Here is a 23,780-nt window from a genome sequence, read left to right as displayed (position 1 = left end):
GGTCGATTTGTCCTCATACTTAGGTGATTCGACTTCAAAATGGATAACTTTACATGAAAGAAAATTTGGTTTGACTAAGGTCAACTTGACATTAATAATTCAGAAAAATTCTTCAAAATTAGTGAAATTGTTGACTTTTTGCATCTTGACTACAACGCAAAAATTCGTTCAAAATGTTTTTAAAAACTATATTTTAAAGCCATTTTTTACTTTAAACATATCATAATTTCGAGTTTGAATTTAAAAAAATTAAGTTGTAGTTAATACGTTTTTAAAGGGTTTTGATAGCAGATTAAGAAAAGCTAAAAAGAAAGCAGATGGAGAAAAGCTAAAAAGAATACATCTAAATTCGTTTCCTAAAATCAAGTACGCAAAACTTAACTTTAAAAGAGAATTGTGTCCTAAAAGTATACTTACTTTAATTGTCGGCATCTTTGACTCGGAATCAATACCAAAATCATTAGAGTAAAGGCAAAATTTTGGAACCGGCATGTTTTTGTTTCAGTGCATGTTCTCCGTCCAAAACTGAAATTTTGCTTTAGAAGGTGATCATATTCCTTATTTGCGTGTGGAAGATGGTCACCATTACCTGGGATTGATAAGATCAGATCTACATCGACTTCCTGTTGGGGAGCAAAACAATCTCTGTGCTATGTGCATATGAAGAAGAAAAGGCAGCCCTTCAGTCTCTCTACTAACAAATAAAACTGCCAATGGGCACACGAACTAGAGGTGTGCGCGTGAGCAAAATGTTTATTCACGCACGCTCACGCACGATATGTGTTGTAGCTACTCACACTCACGCACATTCACGATATGGAAGCCAGTACTCACGCACGAACTACTTTTATAGACTCACATGACTCACGACACATTCACGAAACTCACGCCATTTTCCAACAGGGAAAGTGCAAGCGAAGAAACTCTTTGGCTTTTCCCAATCTAACTTTTATTTGAGCATCGGTTAGTTCTTGCACTTTTGGTACTTCAATCGATTTACTTCAAGCTCATATTTCACGAGCAAGTTTTCCTCCACTGCGGTGTGGATTTCGATCACCTTCACTTTTCGAATCGTGTCTGGTGTGGTTACTGATCTTTTTCGTCCACATTTTGGACGCGATGCAAGACTACCAGTGAATGGCACAAAGATTAATTTACATTCAAATGTTGGCTCTAACAATATCCATTTGTGGCTATCTACCTTATTATAAAGCAACCACACAATCACGCTTAAGTACGATAACGAAAAATTTTATTTTGAATGCAATAGATCGAGAAGCTTTTGTATGTTTTTAAACAATAAAATGATTAGTAAGTGGAATAATTCTGTCAGCTGTCAGACGAGCTGTTTCGAAATGATAGCAAACTTAAGTGGGTGGCAATACATATCAGTCACATTGTAGGGTAGATTTAGTTTAGAGTAACACACATTCTACTCTGTCGAACTTCGGCCTTTATTTACGTATTGCTTATGGTATCAACCAATATTATTAATTTTTTTCATGCAACAATTTCTTTAACTTAACTAATTGCTATACTACCTACAGCAATAGCTATAAATATAAAAAAATGTTGGTTATGGTATCTGCTATAAACGTCATGAATAATAAGAGTATTCCAACTCATACTATGTTTCACACAAAACACAAATTACTATGCAGAGTAAATTACTGAACTAATGAAAAGAGCGAGAGAGGGAGTATAACAAACAAATACCAATGGTAATAACAAGGAAACCATATAAATTACAAATACAAGAGACTAAATGGAGACAGATATTATTGAGCATTTGCCAAGCGAACATCGTAAAGTGGAAAACGGAAACCGAAACCGGAAGAAAAATCTACATATATAAAAGAAAATTTAGTAAAGCATAAATATTCATTAAAGGAAATAAAAATTTCCTCCAAAGTGAAATTTGAAACGGAGTTTAATGAAGTGAAAATAGGAAAAAGTCCTTAAAAACAAATAGAAGTGTTCAATATTTTAGGGTTAACAACGCCCAGTTTTTTCCCCTTTGAATAAAATTTATATATCGGTTGAAGAAAAAACTATATGTATATATAGAAGAGCATTTGAAGTATTCATTTGATTGTGGTGCAGGCATACGAGTACAAGGACTTGACACAGATTCAATTCAAAGTGCAGTCATAGACAAAAAAGAAGGTTTTCGGTCAGACCATACAATAGAATTTCAAATAGAAAATTTTAGGAAATCATAAAACAAAGACTGAATATACGAATTTAAATCTAATATTGTGAAATATTAAAAACAAAAAACAAACAATATCGTGAAGCATTTGTTGGAGAAAATAACCAACCACTAAACCGACAATACTTTAAACTTAACCGAAAAATAAACACTGATAAACTTCTTTTTGTGAATAATCCAAAGAAAAATCTAGTAGGCTTTTTTTAAGCTACAACAAAATTCAATTCATTAACCAAGTCTCTTTCATCACCCCAACAACGGAGCCTTTAAATAAATTTCTTAATCACAAGGATAAGAATAATCCATGTTTTTCACTCAAATATTTGGAAAATAAACATAAGACCACTCCCCATCGGTAGCAGACGAAGGTGGACCAGTCTAACAACCATCAACCAAACCGGCGACAACAACACTAAAACTCTTCTGGACTGCTGCAAATAATTTCTAGGCACATAAATGTTCTATAAACCAATATCAATGGAGTACTTAATTAACATACTTAAATTTAATATAAAATATTTAAAAAATCAATAATAAAAAAGTCACAAACAAAAAAATAAGCAAAACTAAAGAAAGAAGCCATCAAGCAAAATTGTCTATTGGAACAAAGAATCCTTTTGTGGAGCCCCATAACTGAAGCTGAAATCTCTAAAGAGACTAACTACACAGAGAGAGATAGAAAGAGAGAGAGCAAGCGAGAAATATACCAGAGAGTGAAATCAATAAAATAAACAGAATTCTCAATAAATACTTTGAATAAAATTAAAATGAATTGGATTCTATAAAAAAAAGAAAAATAATCAATCCTAAAATTCATAAAAGAAATCCAAAGCCACAAACATAAAATCTCCAGTATCAGCAAACCAAATAAACTAATTCAACCAGGTTTCTATCAATAACAACAACAACAACATTTGCATCCCCAATAGTAGCACCAATAATGCCAACATCTCACTCTCTGCTTTTATTCATCTCTTAGTTCACGTGCACCTGTAAGTGTTGGTCCCACGAAATTTTTAGGAGGGTGGAAACCCACCATTCCCACCACCCACTTGTAAAGGAAAAACAAAAACACCATCTCATTTCATCGTCTCTCGAAAATATAATCACTGCTACCTAGCAAACAATTACCACGGATAAAAACAAAAGAATAAAACAGTAGTGGTCAAATTTTCATCACATTTCACCTTTTTGGGCTTACGTTCGTTACGTTCTTTGGTTACGTTCGTTCGTTCGTTTGATTCGATTTGCACCTGATCTTTAAGTTCAAGTGAAATGGAAAAATCTGGACATTTTTCAGATTATCTTTTTGCCAAAATGGGTCCACCAAATTCTACCACCGTCAATGGTTCGGAATTACCACCGAAGACAACCGAACGCTGTGAAGCTCCCCGTGAGCTGAAAGGATTCCGCAAATGGTTGAGTGATAATCTCATGTTACTTGTTACACTCTCTGGAGTTATGCTGGGTGTAATTATGGGTAAGTGAAACATATTTTTTTATTTGTCAATTTAATGTAAGAGAGTGGTCGTAAAGAGTTTAAAGATTTCATGTCCTTAAAATATGAAATCATCTTTTGTTTAGTATACACTGAAACAAAAGCATGCCCAGTTGCAAAGATTGTATACTTACACTAATGATTTTGGTACAGATTCCGAGCCAAAGAAGCGGAGGATTCTCTTTTAAATTTGACTTTTGCGTACCTTAGTCAAACAAAATATTCTTGAAGTCGGGTGTAAATTTGGAAATTGTGCTTAACACATTTTTAAAGGACCTTAATTTATCATTAAAGTTGCATCAATCACTATAATGATAGGATGGAACACAGGATTATTAGAAATTAGAATTAAAAAAAAGAAGTATATACGGCCGTAAGTTCGGCCTGGCCGAAGCTTATGTACCCTCACCATGGATTGCGTAGAAACTTCTTCTAAACACTGCCATCCACTTGGCGATGGCAAGGTATCTTAAAACCTCCTAACACCGTCTTCTAAATTGTATGTAAGTCCATACGTGGTATATATTAAATCAAAAAAGATCGATCAAATACGTATATAATTCAGTTTGACAAAATTTTCTATAGACATCAAATTTTGACAAAATTTTCTATAGAAATAAAATTTTAACAAAAATTTTCTATATTCTATATTCTATAAAATTTTAACAAAATTTTCTATAGAAATAAAATTTTAACAAAATTTTCTATAGAAATAAAATTTTGGTAGATTAGTTTTGACTCGAGTGGCAACCATGATTATGAACCGATATGGACCAATTTTTGTGTGATTGGAGATCGGCTATATATAACTATAGACCGATAAGGACCAATTTTGGTATGGTTGTTAGCGGCCATATACTAACACGACGTTCCAAATTTGAATCTGATCGGATGAATTTTGCTCTTCCAAGACGCTCCGGAGGTCAAATCTGGAGCACGCTTTATAAGGGGGCTATATATAATTATGGACCGATGTGGACCAATTTTTGCATGGTTGTTAGAGACCATATACCAGCACCATGTACCAAATTTCAGCCGGATCGGATGAAATTTGCTTCTCTTTGAGGCTCCGCAAGCCAAATCTGAGGATCGGTTTATATGGGGGCTATATATAATTATGGTCCGATGTGGACCAATTTTGCATAGTTGTTAGAGACCATATACCAACACCATGTAACAAATTTCAGCCGGATCGGATGAAATATGCTTCTGTTAGAGGATCTGCAAGTCAAATCTGGGGATCGGTTTATATGGAGCTATATATAATTATGGACCGATGTGAACCAATTTTTGCATGGTTGTTAGAGATGATATACCAACACCATGTACCAAATTTCAGCCGGATCGGATGAAATTTGCTTCTCTTTGAGGCTCCGCAAGCCAAATCTGAGGATCGGTTTATATGGGGGCTATATACAGTTGTGGAACGATGTGGACCAATTTTTGCATGGTTGTTAGAGACCATATACCAACATCATGTACCAAATTTCAGCAAGATCGGATGAAATTTGGTTCTCTTTGGGGATTTCGCAAGCCAAATCTACGGATCGGTTTATATGGGGGCTATATATAATTATGAGCCGATGTGAACCAATTTTTGTATGGTTGTTAGAGACCATGTACCAAATTTCAGCCGGATCGGATGAAATATGCTTCTGTTAGAGGATCCGCAATCCAAATCTGGGGATCGGTTTATATGGGGGCTATATATAATTATGGACCGATGTGAACCAATTTTTGCATGGTTGTTAGAGATGATATACCAACACCATGTAGCAAATTTCAGCCGGATCGGATGAAATTTGCTTCTCTTTGAGGCTCTGCAAGCCAAATCTGGGGATCGGTTTATATGGGGGCTATATATAATTATGGACCGATGTGAACCAATTTTTGCATGGTTGTTAGAGACCATATACCAACACCATGTACCAAATTTCAGCAAGATCGGATGAAATTTGGTTCTCTTTGAGGCTTCGCAAGCCAAATCTACGGATCGGTTTATATGGGGGCTATATATAATTATGAACCGATGTGAACCAATTTTTGTATGGTTGTTAGAGACCATGTACCAAATTTCAGCCGGATCGGATGAAATATGCTTATGTTAGAGGATCCGCAAGCCAAATCTGGGGATCGGTTTATATGGGGGCTATATATAATTATGGACCGATGTGAATCAATTTTTGCATGGTTGTTAGAGACCATATACCAACACCATGTACCAAATTTCAGCCAGATCGCATGAAATATGCTTCTGTTAGAGGCTCCACAAGCCAAATCTGAGGGTCCCCTTTATATGCACACAAAAAATTTTTTTTCTGATTCAATCACCAAATTAATTGATCCAATTAATTTTTTAATTGAAATGTCTTCAATCACGAAAATGATAGTATCAATCACAGTTTTAATTGGGCATAGAAAAAAATCTTGATTAAAAAATTAATTGATTTTTTCAGCAAATTTCAATTAATTTTTTAATTGATTCAATTAAAAATTTAATTGATGTTGATTGCAAAACTCAATTAATTTATTAATTAAAAAAGGTAACTATTTTTAATTACTTTCTGAATTGGCTTAGGGTTTTTATTTGGATTAACAAATGATTGTTTGAAATACATTTTTAATTAGTCTTCCGAATTAGATTAAAAAGTTAATTGTATCAATTAATTTTTTAATTACAAATTTTAAAATTTTCAATCATTGACTTAATTAACTTAATGTTTCTATCATGATTAAAAAGTTAATTGTATCAATTAATTTATTAATTGAAAAAATTTTCAACTTCAATTAACTTTTTAATTGGAAATATTTTGGTGATATTTTTTTCTGTGTGGGGACTATACATAAAAGGGGACCTATATGGCCCATTTGCAATACCATCCGACCTACATCAATAACAACTACTTATTTTAAGATTTTAAGATTTTATGAATCTTTGAATTAGAATAACTTAAATTTGTCATTTCCCAATCGACCAAAATATAGTTTGGATAGAAAATAAAATTTAGCGTCGTCATTTTGACAAAGGATGATTGTCTAGGTTCGATCAGTTCTTATAACCAAATCCTCCATTGGTAATTTCAAGTGCATCACTTCACTGCCTTTGGGGTTTCAATATTTTGTCTTGAGGACTTTTTTAAAATTTATCGTTTATATTCCAACCACCTTTTACATACCGCCGCTCCAAAATTTCCCTTACTATTTGACCATTGTTTCTTCGACCGGTGAAGAAATATGTTTATTGTCTATTTTGTTTTGTTTTTTATACCCACCACCATAGAATGGTGACGGGGGTATAATAAGTTTGTCATTCCGTTTGTAACACATCGAAATATCGATTTCAGACTATATAAAGTATATATATTCTTGATCAGGGAGAAATTCTAAGACGATATAACGATGTCCGTCTGTCTGTCTGTTGTAATCACGCTACAGTCTTCAATAATGAAGCAATCGTGCTGAAATTTTGCACAAACTCGTCTCTTGTCTGCAGGCAGGTCAAGTTCGAAGATGGGCTATATCGGTCCAGGTTTTCATATAGTCCCCATATAAACCGACCTCCCGATTTGGGGTCTTGGGCTTATAGAAATCGTAGTTTTTATCCAATTTACTTGAATTTTCAAAAATTGTGAGTATCGGTCCATATTTTGGTATAGCCCCCATATAGACCGATCTCCCGATTTTACTTCTTGGGCTTATAGAAACCGCAGTTTTTATCCAATTTATCTGAAATTTGATATCGAGAGGAACTTTAGAACCGTAAAGAGGTATGCCAAAAATGGTGAGCATCGGTCCATGTTTTCGTATGGTCCCCATATAAACCGACCTCCCGATTTGGAGTCTTGGGCTTATAGAAACCGTAGTTTTTATCCAATTTGCCTGAAATTGAAAATCTAGAGGTACTTGAGGACCATCAAAAGGTGTGCCGAAAATGGTCCGTATCGTTCCATGTTTTGGTATAGCCCCTATATAGACCGATCCCCCGATTTTACATCTTGGGTTTATAGAATCCGTAGTTTATATACAATTTGCCTGAAATTGGAAATTTATAGGTATATTAGGACCATAAAGAGGTTTGCCACAATTGGTGAGTATCGGTCCATGCTTTGATATAGCCCCCATATAGACCGATATCACGATTTTACTTCTTAGGCTTCTAGAATCCGGAGTTTTTATCCAATTTGCCTGAAATTGGAAATCTAGAGGTATTTTCGGGCCATAAAGAGGTGTGCCGAAAACGGTGAATATCGTTCCATATTTTAGTATAGCCCCCATAAGAACGATCTTCCGATTAAACTCCTGGGGTTTCTAGAAACCGTAGTTTTTCTCCGATTTGGCTGAAATTGTAAATATTCTGGTATTTTAGGCTCACAAATACGTGTATCGGATTATGTTTTTTACGGTCCTTTTGGAAATGCCTTTATATAGACCGACTTCACTTCTTGAGGGTATAGAAGGCGCACTGCTCATGAAAATTGCTTGAAACTCAATGTAAAATTTCCAGATTTTACTTCTCGGTTGAAAATCTACAGATTTAAGATTTCAAATCAAGACGTTATTTTATAATTTTCTTGTACACTTACAAGAGATGTTAATGATTCCTCTAAAACTTAAACAAAAATGGTTCTTATAAATCCAGAATCTGATATAGTCCTCATAGGACTATATCAGATTCTGGATTTATCGGGAAGTGTCCTCAAGTCAAAGGAAACCCTAATATTTGGTTCATGGTGGTGGGTAATTAAGATTCGGCCCGGCCGAACTTACTGCTGTATATACTTGTTTTTATTAACCATTGGCTACTCTTATAAATAAAAATTGTCAACAATTTCCTATTTGCAATGTCGCAAAAGTTTTTGTAGCTATGAAAATACTTCTCTACAAAGCACCATGGGTATCCGACAGCAGATTTGTTTTTTAATGACATCCAACTGTTGCTCTCCGCCACAATAATAATCCTTGAATACATACTTCAAAGCTCTTGGGAGTGGGAAAGTAGCTTACCAGGCTATAAGTTCAAGTTCATGGTAAACATTAACATGTGGTGTCACGTTGAGAATATTCCCATCAAGGCTATGGTGTTGGTGGGTTCTTGTCAAACGCAGCCCCCATGATGGCGAAGAAGAAGAAAAAAAGGCAACAAAACAGACAAGAGTCCTAAAATAGGTCAGCTAAAAATAGACAACATGAAATGTTAAGAGGACGAACCACAATTGTTCGTATCTAATACAATAATGGTGGCATAATCTATAGAGCGAGGGATTTCATTTAGCTGGATATACACATGAAACAGACGACTTATTTTGTGAGGGGAAAATGTAAGGAAAACAAATGTTTTGTAGTCGTTGTAGAAGACTCGTATCTTTAAATTGAAATTTATGAAAGTCGTAATTGAAAACAGCACATCAGGGAAAGGACTGAAAGGCTCAGAGATTCTGAACACTATGCTCAAAATGAGGTTTGAATAAAAAAATGTCATTCTGGATAAAAGAAAGCAATTACCCAGCAAACAACTGCCGCCAAACAAGTAGTGAACATTTTCTTTTTGGCTCCGGAAGAGGTGCAAAATTGGTGCATCTTAATTACAAAGCAATAAAGCGTTTAAGGAAAACATTTTTTACATGAAACAAAGTATAATTTATACTTGTAGTCGAGTCCTAATTTGGAAATTTAAGTTAGCGGTTTTAGAGGACTCTGATAACACACGAAGAAAAATGCTGAAAAAATCTCTATTTCAAGAAAATGAGTTTTATATCTCAAACTTATTCTGTATCAAATGACCATTGTAGGTAATAAGAAATTTTATATTTATGATTTTCCGTTTATGGTTTTCAAAGCCGTATCCTTTTTAATATCCTCAATTCTCTGTTGGAACACATATGACACTAATTGGGTAATTGTTGTTTTTTTTTTTAATTTCCTTTTGCAGGTTTCTCTCTCCGTCCATTGGAATTACATGAGGACTCTATAATGCTGATATCATATCCGGGTGAATTGTTTATGCGTGTCCTGAAACTGATGATTTTGCCATTGGTCATATCAAGTCTCATTGCTGGATCGGCAAGTTTAAATGCACGCATGAATGGTAAAATTGCCCTAAGGACTTTAGTGTATTTTGCCTCAACGTCATTGATGAATGCAGCTTTGGGTATTGCTTTGGTGTTGTTAATACATCCCGGTGACCCGGATTTACATAATAGTACAGATCGTTCCACTGATAAGAGGGCTGTGAATCTATTGGATAGTTTATTGGATTTGGGAAGGTGAGTAGTTTTTTTTTTTAGATAGTAATTAATTTTTAATTGAAATAGCTTCAATCACGGAAATTCTATTATCAATCACCAACGTAAATTAATACAATTAGAATTTTAATCGAATCAAATTTGGTTATGACAATGCTGAAAAATTAAAGCGTTCGTCGTTAATACCCGTAATTATTACAGTTCGTTATTACACGTTATTATTGCAGTTTGCTATAATGTAATATAGCTTACGGCATTAATATGTGGTTGTGTAACGTCGCCACATAATTTGCTGGTCATTATTACACACTGTTATATCACGACTAGTAACGCCCTGTTATTATATATGGTTATAAAATCAGCTAAATATAATCATAAAACTGGGCGACACGAAAATTTTTAAAACTTTGCAGGCACCCAGTTAACATATTGGTTGTAGTTTTATCTATTTTATTACAACACAACAGGGTGGCATAGTAATTTATAAAAGTAAATGGACTTTGAATCAAACCGATAGAAATCTGCAATACGATCATTTTTAAATGAGGTCGTGTCGTGATCGGCTTGCAAACGAAAACCGAAGAAACTGCAACAATGAAGGGATTTGTCCAGTGCTATCTGGGGGTGAGTCGGGCACGTTTAGCTGGGCAAGCGAAAAGGTGACAAGCCCTTGTTTACAGATCGGACACAATCAGTTTTGCTGCTATCAATCACTGATAAGTAGGAATTGAGGCGGATCCACTATTCTGGTCTTAGTTGGACCTGCCGAATGCGGCATCTTTCCTTCAGTGCTATGGACGCATGTCTTACCAATAATGGGCGCGGAAGCCATGATTGTACAATCGTGCGCATATGACACGATCTCGATGCCGTCAGGAAGAAGCGGAATAGAAGATATGTAGAGTTTGAACGGTGCTGGCGATATCAACCCACCATAGGGAAGTACATTTTTAACTCAACGGGGCCTAGACTTTTTATACCCTCCACCTTAGGATGGGGTTATATTAACTTTGTAATTCCGTTTGTAACACATCCAAATATTGCTCTAAGACCCCATAAAGTATATATATTCTGGGTCGTGGTGAAATTCTGAGTGGATTTGAGCATGTCCGTCCGTCTGTTGAAATCACGCTAACTTCCGAACGAAACAAGCAATCGACTTGAAACTTGGCATAAAAAGTTGTTATTGATGTATGTCGGATGGTATTGCAAATGGGCCATATCGGACCACTTTTACGTATAGCCCCCATATAAACCGACCCCCAGATTTGGCTTGCAGAGCCTCTTGGAGGAGCAAAATTCATCCGATGCGCTTGAAATTTGGTATGTGGTGTTAGTATATGGTCTATAACAACTAAGCAAAAATTGGTCCAAATCGGTCCATAAATATATATAGCCCCCATGTAAACCGATTCCCAGATTTGACCTCCGGAGCCTCTTGGAGGAGCAAAATTCATCTGATCGGGTTGAAATTCGGTATGTGGTGTTAGTATATGGTCTATAACAACCATGCAAAAATTGGTCCATATCGGTCCATAATTATATATAGCCCCCATATAAACCGATCCCCAGATTTGAACTCCGGAGCCTTTTGGAAGAGCAACTTTAATCCGATCCGGTTCAAATTTGGTACGTGGTGTTAGTATATGGTATCTAACAACCATGCAAAAATTGGTCCATATCGGTCCATAATTATTTATAGCCCCCATATAAATCGATCCCCAGATTTTACCTCCGTAACCTCTTGGAGGAGCAAAATTCATCCGATTCGGTTGAAATTTGGTACATTTCGCTAGTATATAGCCGCTAACAGCCATGCAAAAATTGGTCCATATCGGTCTATAGTTATATATAGCCAATGGCCAATCACACAAAAATTGGTCCATACCGCCAAAAATAATCTACCAAAATTTTATTTCTATAGAAAGTTTTGTCAAAAATTTATTTCTGTAGAAAATTTTGTCAAAATTTTATTTCTATAGAAAATTTTGTCAAAATTTTATTTCTATAGAAAATTTTATCAAAATTTTATTTCTATAGAAAATTTTATCAAAATTTTATTTTTATAGAAAATTATGTAAACATTTTATTTCTATAGAAAACTTTTTCGAACTGAATTATATACGTCTTTAATCGTCCTTTTTTTGTTTAATATATCCCCCGTATGGACTAACTTACAATTTAGAAGACGGTGTTAAGGATTTTTTAAGATACCTTGCCATCGGCAAGTGTTGCCGCAACCCAAGTAATTCGATTGTGGATGACAGTCTTTAGTAGAAGTTTCTACGCAATCCATGGTGGAGGGTGTATAAGATTCGGCCTGGCCGAACTTACGGCCGTATATACTTGTTATTTCTGTATTCCATCTACGATTAACGACCGCACAGATAATTCAGAACCCAACTCTCGGTTCCTGTTTTCGTTGTCCACGAAGAGTCTGGCAGGGTTAGCCGTAGAAATTGCCTTCAATAAGTGTAGTGCTACGAGAACCGTCCTATGACTCGGCCTAGGCTAATTGAGTCCGCTATTAATGTATGTAGAAATGGCATGTAATGGCATTTTTATTGTTGGCACGTAGAAAATTCTATAATAGTGTTTGAAGTGTCTTGGCTAGTGGCTAGAGAAGGGAAATTCGTCTGTACTTCACCTTTACTCGAGTATTTGCCTGGCTTCAGTAGTGGATTCACCTTACCTATTTATCACACATTTGGTATAATGAGTGATCCCAAGGACAAATCGGGGAGTCTGGTGAGGTACTCCCCTCCCAGTATTCCCAGATGTTTCAGCATTAGCTGATGCGAAGGAAAAATTGGGGAGTCTGGTCAGGTACTCTTCTTCCAGTATTCGGCGTTAGCATAGAAATTCCATCGTGGTCCAGTGCTGTGGATGGTTTAGCGCTGTTGTGGCATTGGCGTCTTAGGATGTGGTAAATTGTGGCATATCTCCTTTTCGCTTTATCATTCTCGGGATGCTCGACAAAATGTCGATTGAAAAATCTACAACATCTCTTCAGATTAGTCACCACCACGCCGCCAAAGGTGACTTAAAGGGTGATACGGTCAAAATTTGACGTATTTCTTTCAATTTTGCATTTAAAAAATCTGAACACCCCTCATTTTGAAGGAAGAGCAAGAAGGTGGACAAGGTGGCTGTACAAAATCTGATGGCAGGTGTCAAGCGTGAGGCCCGGCAATTCGGATTTGGAAAAGCGAAAGCCTAACTGAATTTTATACTAATTGAACTTGAAAAAGAAATTTAATTTGATTTTTTTTAAATAAACGATTAAATAAACGATTCACCGATTTATACACGTTTTCCCTTGACCAAATTTTGACCGTATCACCCTTTAGTTCTCATCATCTCTCGTGACCACAACTTACCTGTTCCTTTGCCGAGGTTACATTGCTTCAGGTGCTCTAACCAGGTGTTCCGCATTGATCGTCGGCTATATTACTAATAGTGACGTGGGTGGCTAGTATGGGAGATACTGGCTGCGCGGGAGCACTATAGATTCCGTTCGCTGATTCTAGGATCATCAGAGTTAGCATGGCTGAGAAGCTTCTGCTGAGAAGTTGGGCCTCGCCTGGGCAATTCGGCCAGCGGGTATGAAGCGAGCGGCCGCCGCGTTGATGATGCTGCGGAACTTCCTCTGAGCAACATGAACATGGAAGGGTACGGTAGCTCACTGAAGCGGCAATCTGTGCATTCTCTGAAAGTGTCCCATTTGGTTGACACACGTTCGGCGAACAGAGGTTATGCAATCGCAGGAACGGTCAATGTAGAGAATTATGGGAAGGTGGCCTGATCGCAGTGAAATGAAGGTTTGCCAGGATCACTCTACAAATATATCTGTCGAAATTCTACAATCACCCATAATTCTCGTGGGGGTCTCTTCGTTCACCGTGCAAAATGTCGAGTCATCTATCTGCTCTTCCAAAGCATGACACTCTGATCATGACATACAAGAGAATGCGAAAGTTCATTGTGGGAATTAAAGTCTCCTAGCACCAATTGGATATGCTCACATAACAGCCACTAACCGGCGGTATATACACTTTGTATATCTCTATCTCGGCAGTCCCCGTCTATACTGCACGGAACGTTGTAATATGAAAGCTAGGCCTGTACATCCATTCCTTGGAAGCGCACTAGTCTTGGGCAAAATCGTTCACCATAGTGATTCGTACTCGTCGTTCCTTTTGTACAAAGGAACTAGTTCCTTCAAATCGTTCTATCGTTCCTTTTCGTTCCAGCTTTTTATATTTGTCATCACTGTCATCTACTAAAGACAGAGATGACATTATTTACTTTGTGCAACGAAATTCGTGGTCAAATGAAAGATACACAAAAATATTAAAAATTGAGTAAAATTACTCAAAATAGTTTTTTGAAACATAGGAAGAAAAAATAATGAATGGAAAATTTAAAGAAGTAACTAAAGTCATTGCAAGAAATTAAGATTTTTTTGTGTATTGTGAACAGCCTGAAATGGTACTATTCTTTTGAATAGCAGCATACTAATCAATGATTTAATATACATACGCGCCAAAATGAATAAATTGTCATATAGCTCAAACAAAAGTCAAAAAATCAAATTGCGATCCGCGGAACTATGGAGCGTAAGTTGAACATAAAACTAAATGACAAAAGGAACGATGAGGATGAAAGAGATGGAACAAGTGACAATCGTTCCTTTTAGTGAACCGTTCATTGGAACTAGTTCGTTCCGGAACGACACAAGACTAAAGCGCACCCACTACAGACACCGGTTATACCTCACCGAAACTCACTCAAACCAATCTATGGTTGCGGGTATAAAAACTTTACAATAAAAAAAGAAACAAAGTAGAAATACCTCGCACCACAATAGTTCACTTCATAGCAACCTTTTAGGTTGTATCGAAAGGTACTTAACCGGAGAGAATACCACCAATTTGTAAATTTTAACTAAATTAGTATAAATTAGAATTAAATTAATTCCATATTTATTTATTGTTTTCGTCAATTTCAGAAACGTCTTCCCAGATAATTTATTCCAAGCCACATTTCAACAAGCGCACACTGTTTATCTGCCTAAACCCTCAATAACGGCAACATTCAATGAAACCGTCAATGAGACCAGTATAGTAGATGAAGATCCCGCCATAGAGGCCCAACGTCAAGATATAGAACCTGTACTAATTCGTGTCATTCAATATCGTAGCGGCACCAATACCCTGGGCATTGTATTCTTCTGTTTAGTTTTTGGCACATTCCTCGGTACGATCGGTGAGAAGGGCCAAGTTGTGGTGGATTTCTTTTCGGCCATATTCGAGGTTGTCATGAAGATGGTCACCTGTGTGATGTGGCTAACACCGGTCGGCATCAGTTCAGTGATAGCGGGCAAAATTCTAAGTGTCAACGATCTCCATCTGGTAATGGCCCAGCTGATGTGGTTCATACTGACGGTCACCATTGGTGTGGTCCTATATCAGTTTGTGATCATGCAAGCCATCTATTATATAGTGGTGCGTCGTAATCCATTCAAATTCTATGCAGGATTAATACAAGCCATGCTTACCGCATTTGCGACAGCATCAACGTAAGCCATACCTAAAAACATTTTTATATGAAATTTACAAAAAGCAAAAAAATGAAAATATTGAAAATATTACGAAAATGATAAATCGGCCTCCCGAAAAAAATATTTGTTTCGCCCATTCACCCCCTTGACAGAAGGGGCAAATGTGGGAAACAAAATTGGTATTGGTCTCACTCTTTATACAGTCCATATATGGAGTGGGAGGCTTTGGATATCCTCGATGATATCTTAAAACTCTGACATATAAATTATCATAACATTTTTTCGTAATTGTGCCAAAATAGATCTCTTAAAGAGATTATATTCCAAAGATTTTTATAAGAAAATTAAAAAATAATAATAATAATGTATTAATATTTTTTCTTGTATAACAAAAAACTTTGTTCATTTGCTACAAATATTTCTTTCCTTTTTTGGTTTTTGTACGTACTTTTATGCAACATTTTGATTTTTGTTCAACAATCAAAACCTAATACAAAAAAAAATCTACTAAAAATTCAAATACCATCAAAATTATGCGAAAATTATTAAAAAATTTTCCCAACGTAAAATTAAACAAAAAATCATATAAAATATTAAAATAAATTGTATTAAAAAATTAAAATTGTAACTGTGATAAAAAAAAACCTAAATGTGATACTTAAATCTTCGCCTGTGATAATTTCTGTACATCCTAATATCTACTGCCTCACCCCACCTCCAACAACAGTGCTGCTGCACTTCCTGTGACATTCCGCTGTATGAACGAAAAGTTACGTGTGGATCAGCGTATTACTCGTTTCGTCCTTCCCATTGGCTGTAACGTTAACATGGATGGAACGGCCCTTTTCATTTCCATTGCATCCATCTTCATTGCCCAGATGAGTGGCATGACTTTGGGTTTTGGTGAAATTGTCACAGTACTTTTGACTTCAACTGCTGCTTCGATGAGTTCTGCAAGTGTTCCGAGTGCTGCTTTGGTCCTTTTATTGGTTGTTTTGACGGCTATCGATGCTCCCGTTCAGGATGTCACATTGCTATTTGCTGTCGATTGGTTTGTGTAAGTATTTTTCGTATTTTGTTATAAAATAAAATCGAACGATTTCCAATCTACATATTGTTGATTAAATTGACCCTCTATAACTGTTTACATACACGCAAAAAAATAATTCTTTCCTCCCAAACGAAATTTTAGACAAAGTTCGTTTCTCATTTGCTTTTCGTTGAAAGGAAGTGTATTTGGAAGAAAAGTATATTTTTTTGTGATAAACGTTTATTCTTTTCCAGGATGTAAAAACAATTTCATAAAAACTAACTCAAAAAAAATTTTTTCTGGCTAATTGCATTTTCCCTCACATCTTTCCCACTTCCACGAAGTTTTTTAGTTCTTAGCACCTTTTTCTGTAACACAAACAATGTAGAAGAAATTATACGATTTTATAAATTTTTAATTTTTTTTTTACCTTTCGCCTGGACGGAGAATCGAACCGCGGACCATGCAATTTGTAAGCCAACACACTATCCACTGAGCCATGTAGCCGTTATTGTCATCAATAGACAATTACCCATATAACTAAGTTATATTTATATAGCATAGATTGCGGCGCCCACGAGCCGATTAAACAAAGTTTAATACATTTAGTTGGGCACCGTGGAGCAGTGGTTGCTACGTCTAACTTGTATGCCAAGGGTCGTGGGTTCGATCCCTGCTTCGACCAAAGTTTTTTTTTTATATATATTCCAGATATGATCGGAAGATTCCGAAAAAATTTTCAACATTACATTCTATTATATTAAATTTTTACTATGAACTGTAAAATGTGTCTTATTAAAGACCTAAAGTCAGAAAAGAACAGTGTTTGATATAAACGAAATGGACTGTGTTGTTGGTTCAAAAATAACTTTTTTTACTGAAAAAATAAAAATTTTGTAACAAACGAATTTTTTTGGTGAAAAAAGAGTATATTTTTCGAAGCAATTCAAAAAACTCTAACAAAAGAAAAACGTTTTCGGTACACGTTTTCCAAACGTTTTTTTCTTTGCGTGTACATACATGCATACATACATACAATACAAAGGGTGGCTGATATGTAATGCAACAAAGTAAAGGGCAATATTTTTATACCATTCCATTTGTAACACTTGGAAATATTCATTTCCGACTATATAATGATGTCCGTCTGTCTGCCGGTTGTAATCACGGTACAGTCTCCAATAATGAAGTCATTTAGCACGAATTCGTATTTTCTTTGCAGGCAGGTATATATGCATTGGTGGAGCTAGGAAATTTCTCTGGGGCTAAAATTTTTCTGTGGGTGGCTTAACACCCCCTACCTACACCAATGGCTATATGGGTCCATGTTTTGTAATATCCTTTTTATAAATCCATCTCCTTATTTGATTTCTTGAGCTAACATAATTTTGTTAAATTTTGCTTGAAATTGAAAATATATTGGTATTTTAATTCCGTAAAAAGATATGCAAAATTTAGAATAAATCGGTCCCTGTTTTGATATAGCCCCTATACACAGAAAATAATATTTTTATACCCTCCACCATAGGATGGGGGTATATTAACTTTGTCATTCCGTTTATAACACATCGAAATATTGCTCTAAGACCCCATAAAGTATATATATTCTGGGTCGTGGTGAAATTCTGAGTCGATCTGAGCATGTCCGTCCGTCCGTCTGTTGAAATCACGCTAACTTCCGAACGAAACAAGCTATCGACTTGAAACTTGGCACAAGTAGTTGTTATTGATGTAGGTCGTATGGTATTGCAAATGGGCCATATCGGTCCACTTTTACGTATAGCCCCCATATAAACGGACCCCCAAATTTGGCTTGCGATTGCTGTAAGAGAAGCAAATTTGATCCGATCCGGCTGAAATTTGGTACAAGGTGTTAGTATATGGTCTCTAACAACCATGCAAAAATTGTTCCACATCGGTCCATAATTATATATAGCGCCCATATAAACCGATCCCCCGATTTGGTTTGCGGAGCCTCTACGAGAGGCAAATTTCATCCGATCCTGCTGAAATTTAGTACATGGTGTTAGTATATGGTCTCTAACAACTATGCAAAAATTGGTCTACATCGGTCAATAATTATATATAGCCCCCATATAAACCGATCCCCCGATTTGGCTTGTGGAGCCTCTAAGAGAAGCAAATTTCATCCGGTCCGGCTGAAATTTGGTACATGGTGTCAGCACATGATCTTTAACAACCATGCAAAAATTGGTCCACATCGATCCATAATTATAGAAAATTTTTTCAAAACTTTATTTCTATAGAAAATTTTTTCAAAACTTTATTTCTATAGAAAATTTTGTTAAAATTTCATTTCTATAGAAATTTTTTTCAAAATTTTATTTCTATAGAAAATTTTGTGAAAATTTTATTGCTATAGAAAATTTTGTTAAAATTTTATTTGTATAGAAAATTTTGTCAAAGTTTTATTTGTATAGAAAATTTTGTCAAAATTTTATTTGTATAGAAAATTTTGTTAAAATTTTATTTTTAAAATTTCATTTCTATAGAAAATTTTGTGAAAATTTTATTTCTATAGAAAATTTTGTAAAATTTTACTTCTATACAAATGTTTGTTAAAATTTTATTTCTATAGAAAATTGTGTCAAACTGACTATATGTTTAATTTAATCGAACTTTTTTATTTAATATATACTACGTATGGACTTACATACAATCTGGTGGCTACTCGAAGCCTCTTGAAGGAGCAAAATTCATCATGTTAGAATATGGCCGCTAACAACCATACCAAAATTGGTCCATATCGGTCTATAGTTATATATAGCCGATCTCCAATCACACAAAAATTGGTCCATATCGGTTCATAATCATGGTTGCCACTGGAGCAAAAAATAATCTACCAAAATTTTATTTCTATAGAAAATTTTATTAAAATTTTATTTCTATAGAAAATTTTGTGAAAATTTTATTGCTATAGAAAATTTTGTTAAAATTTTATTTCTATAGAAAATTTTTTCAAAACTTTATTTCTATAGAAAATTTTGTGAAAATTTTATTTCTATAGAAAATTTTGTGAAAATTTTATTGCTATAGAAAATTTTGTTAAAATTTTATTTGTATAGAAAATTTTGTCAAAATTTTATTTGTATAGAAAATTTTGTTAAAATTTTATTTTTAAAATTTCATTGCTATAGAAAATTTTGTCAAAACTTTACTTTGTCAAAATTTTATTTCTATAGAAAATTTTGTGAAAATTTTATTTCTATAGAAAATTTTGTGAAAATGTTATTTCTATAGAAAATTTTGTAAAATTTTACTTCTATACAAATGTTTGTCAAAATGTTATTTCTATAGAAAATTGTGTCAAACTGACTATACGTTTATTTTAATCGAACTTTTTTTTTTAATATATACTACGTATGGACTTACATACAATCTGGTGGCTACTCGAAGCCTCTTGAAGGAGCAAAATTCATCCGATCCGGGTCAAATTTGGAACGTGGTGTTAGTATATGGCCGTTAACAACCATACCAAACTTGGTTCATATCGGTCTATAGTTATATATAGCCGATCTCCAATCACACAAAAATTGGTCCATATCGGTTCATAATCATGGTTGCCACTGGAGCAAAAAATAATCTACCAAAATTTTATTTCTATAGAAAATTTTGTTAAAATTTTATTTCTATAGAAAATTTTGTTAAAATTTTATTTCTATAGAAAATTTTGTTAAAATTTCATTTCTATAGAAAATTTTGTTAAAATTTTATCTGTATAGAAAATTTTGTCAAAATTTTATTTGTATAGAAAATGTTTTTAAAATTTAATTTTTAAAATTTCATTTCTATAGAAAATTTGGTCAAAACTTTATTTCTATAGAAAATTTTGTGAAAATTTTATTTCTAAAGAAAATTTTGTGAAAATTTTATTTGTATAGCAAAGTTTGTCAAAATTTTATTTTTATAGAAAATTTTGTCAAAATTTTATTTCTATAGAAAATTTTTTTAAAATTTTATTTCTATAGAAAATTTTTTTAAAATTTAATTTTTAAAATTTCATTTCTATAGAAAATTTGGTCAAAACTTTATTTCTATAGAAAATTTGGTCAAAACTTTATTTCTATAGAAAATTTTGTGAAAATTTTATTTCTAAAGAAAATTTTGTAAAAATTTTATTTGTATAGAAAATTTTGTCAAAATTTTATTTGTATAGAAAATTTTGTCAAAATTTTATTTGTATAGAAAATTTTGTTAAAATTTTATTTCTATAGGAAATTTTGTCAAAATTTTATTTCTATAGAAAATTTTGTTAAAATTTTATTTCTATAGAAAATTTTGTTAAAATTTAATTTTTAAAATTTCATTTTGTCAGAAAATTTTGTCAAAACTTTATTTCTATAGAAAATTTGGTCAAAATTTTATTTCTATAGAAAATTTTGTAAAAATTTTATTTCTATAGAAAATGTTTTCAAAACTTTATTTCTATAGAAAATTTTGTGAAAATTTTATATCTATAGAAAATTTTGTTAAAATTATATTTGTATAGAAAATTTTGTCAAAATTTTATTAGTATAGAAAATTTTGTTCAAATTTCATTTCTATAGAAAATTTTTTCAAAAATTTATTTCTATAGAAAATTTTATTTCTATAGAAAATTTTGTTAAAATTTTATTTTTAAAATTTCATTTCTATAGAATATTTTGTCAAAACTTATTTCTATAGAAAGTTTTGTTAAAATTTCATTTCAATAGAATATTTTGTCAAAACTTATTTCTATAGAAAATTTTGTCAAAATTTTACTTCTATAGAAAATTTTGTGAAAATTTTATTTCTATAGAAAATTTTGTAAAATTGTACTTCTATAGAAATTGTTGTCAAAATTTTATTTCTATAGAGAATTGTGTCGAACTGAATATACGTTTAGTTTAATCGAACTTTTTTTATTTAATATATACTACGTATGGACTTACATACAATTTAGAAGACGGTGTTAGGAGGTTTGAAGATACCTTGCCATCGGCAAGCGTTACCGCAACTTAAGTAATTCGATTGTGGATGGCAGTGTTTAGAAGAAGTTTCTACGCAACCCATCGTACATAATGAGGGTACATAAGTTTCGGCCTGGCCGAACTTACGGCCGTATATACTGGTTTAAGTTTTGTTTATAAAGTCGTAACCATAACGATTTCAGATCATGAACACTGCTTGTTGTTTTGACAACGCATGGTGTCATTTTATAGTTGTCAGATTGGCACCGCCTGTTCACAGTTTGGCACCACATGTATGTTGATTTACTTTCATGAACGAATCGTTTTGAAATGAGCACGCCGTGCATGATTTTTTCTATGAGTGTAGAATTTGGGTTAGTTAGGTTGGGTATAGTTGACGCCCGATATTTCAGGCTCTCTTAGGCTATTCAGTTCATGGTGATACCAAAGTGGTGATCTTCTTTCTTATCACCCTTTGTATGCAAGGCGGTATGCTAAAATTTAGAATGATTTGAAGTCAGAGAGAAACAGTGGAAAAAACTTATTTTTTAACCCTCTCAAAATTTGTTTATAAAACTAATTTCAATATTGATTTTTATATTCTTTTAATAGGGATCGCATTCGCACAACCAACAATATGCTGGGAGATTGCTATACTGCGGCCATTGTTGAAGAATTATCCCGTAAGGAATTAATGGCTCTAGATGCTGCTATCTTATATCAGGTAATACATAACTATCCTTAGAATACAAAAAATTGTTCCCCATATACCTTATTCCTCTCAACAAAAAGGTTAAGTATATCATGTCAACAATAAAAAAAAATATAACAGAAATTTTCTTGAATTTCTGTAACTCACTAAAAACTATATAATGCGCTTCCAGATACCTATATATAGGCTGCAAATGAAAAAAAATGTGAGAGATTTGTTTTTACTAGAGTTTAGCCCTACAAAAGAGCAAACCAGTGAAGACCATCAGAAGATAATTTAAAATTAATTTTTTTTCCAGTAATATTGATTTTTTACTAACACCACCCTTTTTTTGTATTGGATTCCTTAATGGAATCAAACTTTAATTATTTTACGATAAAACACAGGAAATTCCCATCAGTACACCAAATGGTCATGTCAGTTTAGAGGGTCAAACGGAATTGGATAGTACCTGTACCATGCCGGATGCTGTTATCGTCGACATGAATGCGGTCATCAATAAAGTCCAACAGCAGCAACAGCAACAACAACAACATTCAAATCATCAAAATGGTCATGCCAATCATAAAATATAAGGGCCCCAATGAGAGAGAGATGAAGAACCAAGAAAAATTGGAAGCATAACAAAACTGAAGAACAATAATTACAATTAAAAAAAAACGCAAAAAACAAATAAACCCCTTAAGGAATATCATACAAAATTGTAATAAGCTTAAAAACTACAACAACAACAAAAGTAGCAGTGCAACATGTAATCGTGTAAAATTCACTATTATAAGAATCTTTAGAATTTTCATCGCAACTCAAACAGCATTTGTCCAGGTCTCGTTAAACACGTAAACTCCTTAGCCAACCTGAAAATATCGTTGATGTCAATTTCTTTATAATAATCATAACTGAAAGGGAGGCCCTCGTACCACCACAATCTGAGGGGATACTCCCTGGTATGTCATTCGCAGATTTTCTTCTAATCAATAGCGGCTACATTTCAAATTTGAGCAATAGATTTTAATTCAACACCAAGCCATGCAGTAACAAAAAAAAAAATAAAGAAACTTAATCAGACTGTTTGCCAACAACACAGAACTCAAAATCCCAAAATATCCAACATGGAAAATCTCTTAAAAAATATGAAAAAAAAACAATTTGTATTCTTATAACCCACCTACAGAAAATTTCAATAATTAACAAAAATATCCAAAAGACTCCTGTTTATTAAAAACAAAAAACGAATAAAAGAATTTTAATAATTTTATAATTCTCCCCATAAAAATATTCTAAGGAAACTCAACAATTTCAGGCTGCCTTCTATCTCTCATTTTTCTTTCTTGAAGACACAATAAAAACATAGAATTGTAACCATATACCCTTCGCCATCCTAATTTTAAATTTGCTTAATATTAGGAAATATATTTTACAAACAGAATTTGTGATGTTATTAAGTATTTAGTGAAAGTAAATAATCACACATTTCATTTAAATTAAAATTACTTAGTTTTTTTAATTTTATAAGAGTTTTTTTTTTAAATTATTTTTCATACAAACTCATCCATAAATAAATGTCTATGATT

General features: G+C 33.7%; 1 protein-coding gene across 4 annotated transcripts in view; it reads left to right on the top strand.

The window, feature by feature from the left end:
• Eaat2 (Excitatory amino acid transporter 2) overlaps nucleotides 1-23,290 on the top strand; it is a 41,630-nt gene extending 18,340 nt beyond the window's left edge. For 2 of the 4 annotated variants that reach the window (XM_075297548.1, XM_075297549.1), the window contains 6 exons: nucleotides 3,513-3,692; nucleotides 9,640-9,973; nucleotides 14,964-15,533; nucleotides 16,243-16,572; nucleotides 22,110-22,221; nucleotides 22,596-23,290. In XM_075297548.1, coding sequence (XP_075153663.1) covers nucleotides 3,530-3,692; nucleotides 9,640-9,973; nucleotides 14,964-15,533; nucleotides 16,243-16,572; nucleotides 22,110-22,221; nucleotides 22,596-22,784 — 1,698 coding nt within the window. In that variant the 5' untranslated portion in view covers nucleotides 3,513-3,529 and the 3' untranslated portion in view covers nucleotides 22,785-23,290. Of the gene's footprint in view, nucleotides 1-1,787; nucleotides 3,693-9,639; nucleotides 9,974-14,963; nucleotides 15,534-16,242; nucleotides 16,573-22,109; nucleotides 22,222-22,595 lie in introns of those variants that run through there. The other 2 variants (XM_075297550.1, XM_075297547.1) reach the window with 2 other exon arrangements.
• Nucleotides 23,291-23,780: the final 490 nt, after the last annotated feature.

This window comes from Haematobia irritans, chromosome 2 (assembly GCF_050003625.1).
Source record: "Haematobia irritans isolate KBUSLIRL chromosome 2, ASM5000362v1, whole genome shotgun sequence".
Classification (NCBI taxonomy): domain Eukaryota; kingdom Metazoa; phylum Arthropoda; class Insecta; order Diptera; family Muscidae; genus Haematobia; species Haematobia irritans.
The sequence above is the reverse complement of the archived record's forward strand: the minus strand, read 5'-3'. Positions and strand labels throughout refer to the sequence as shown.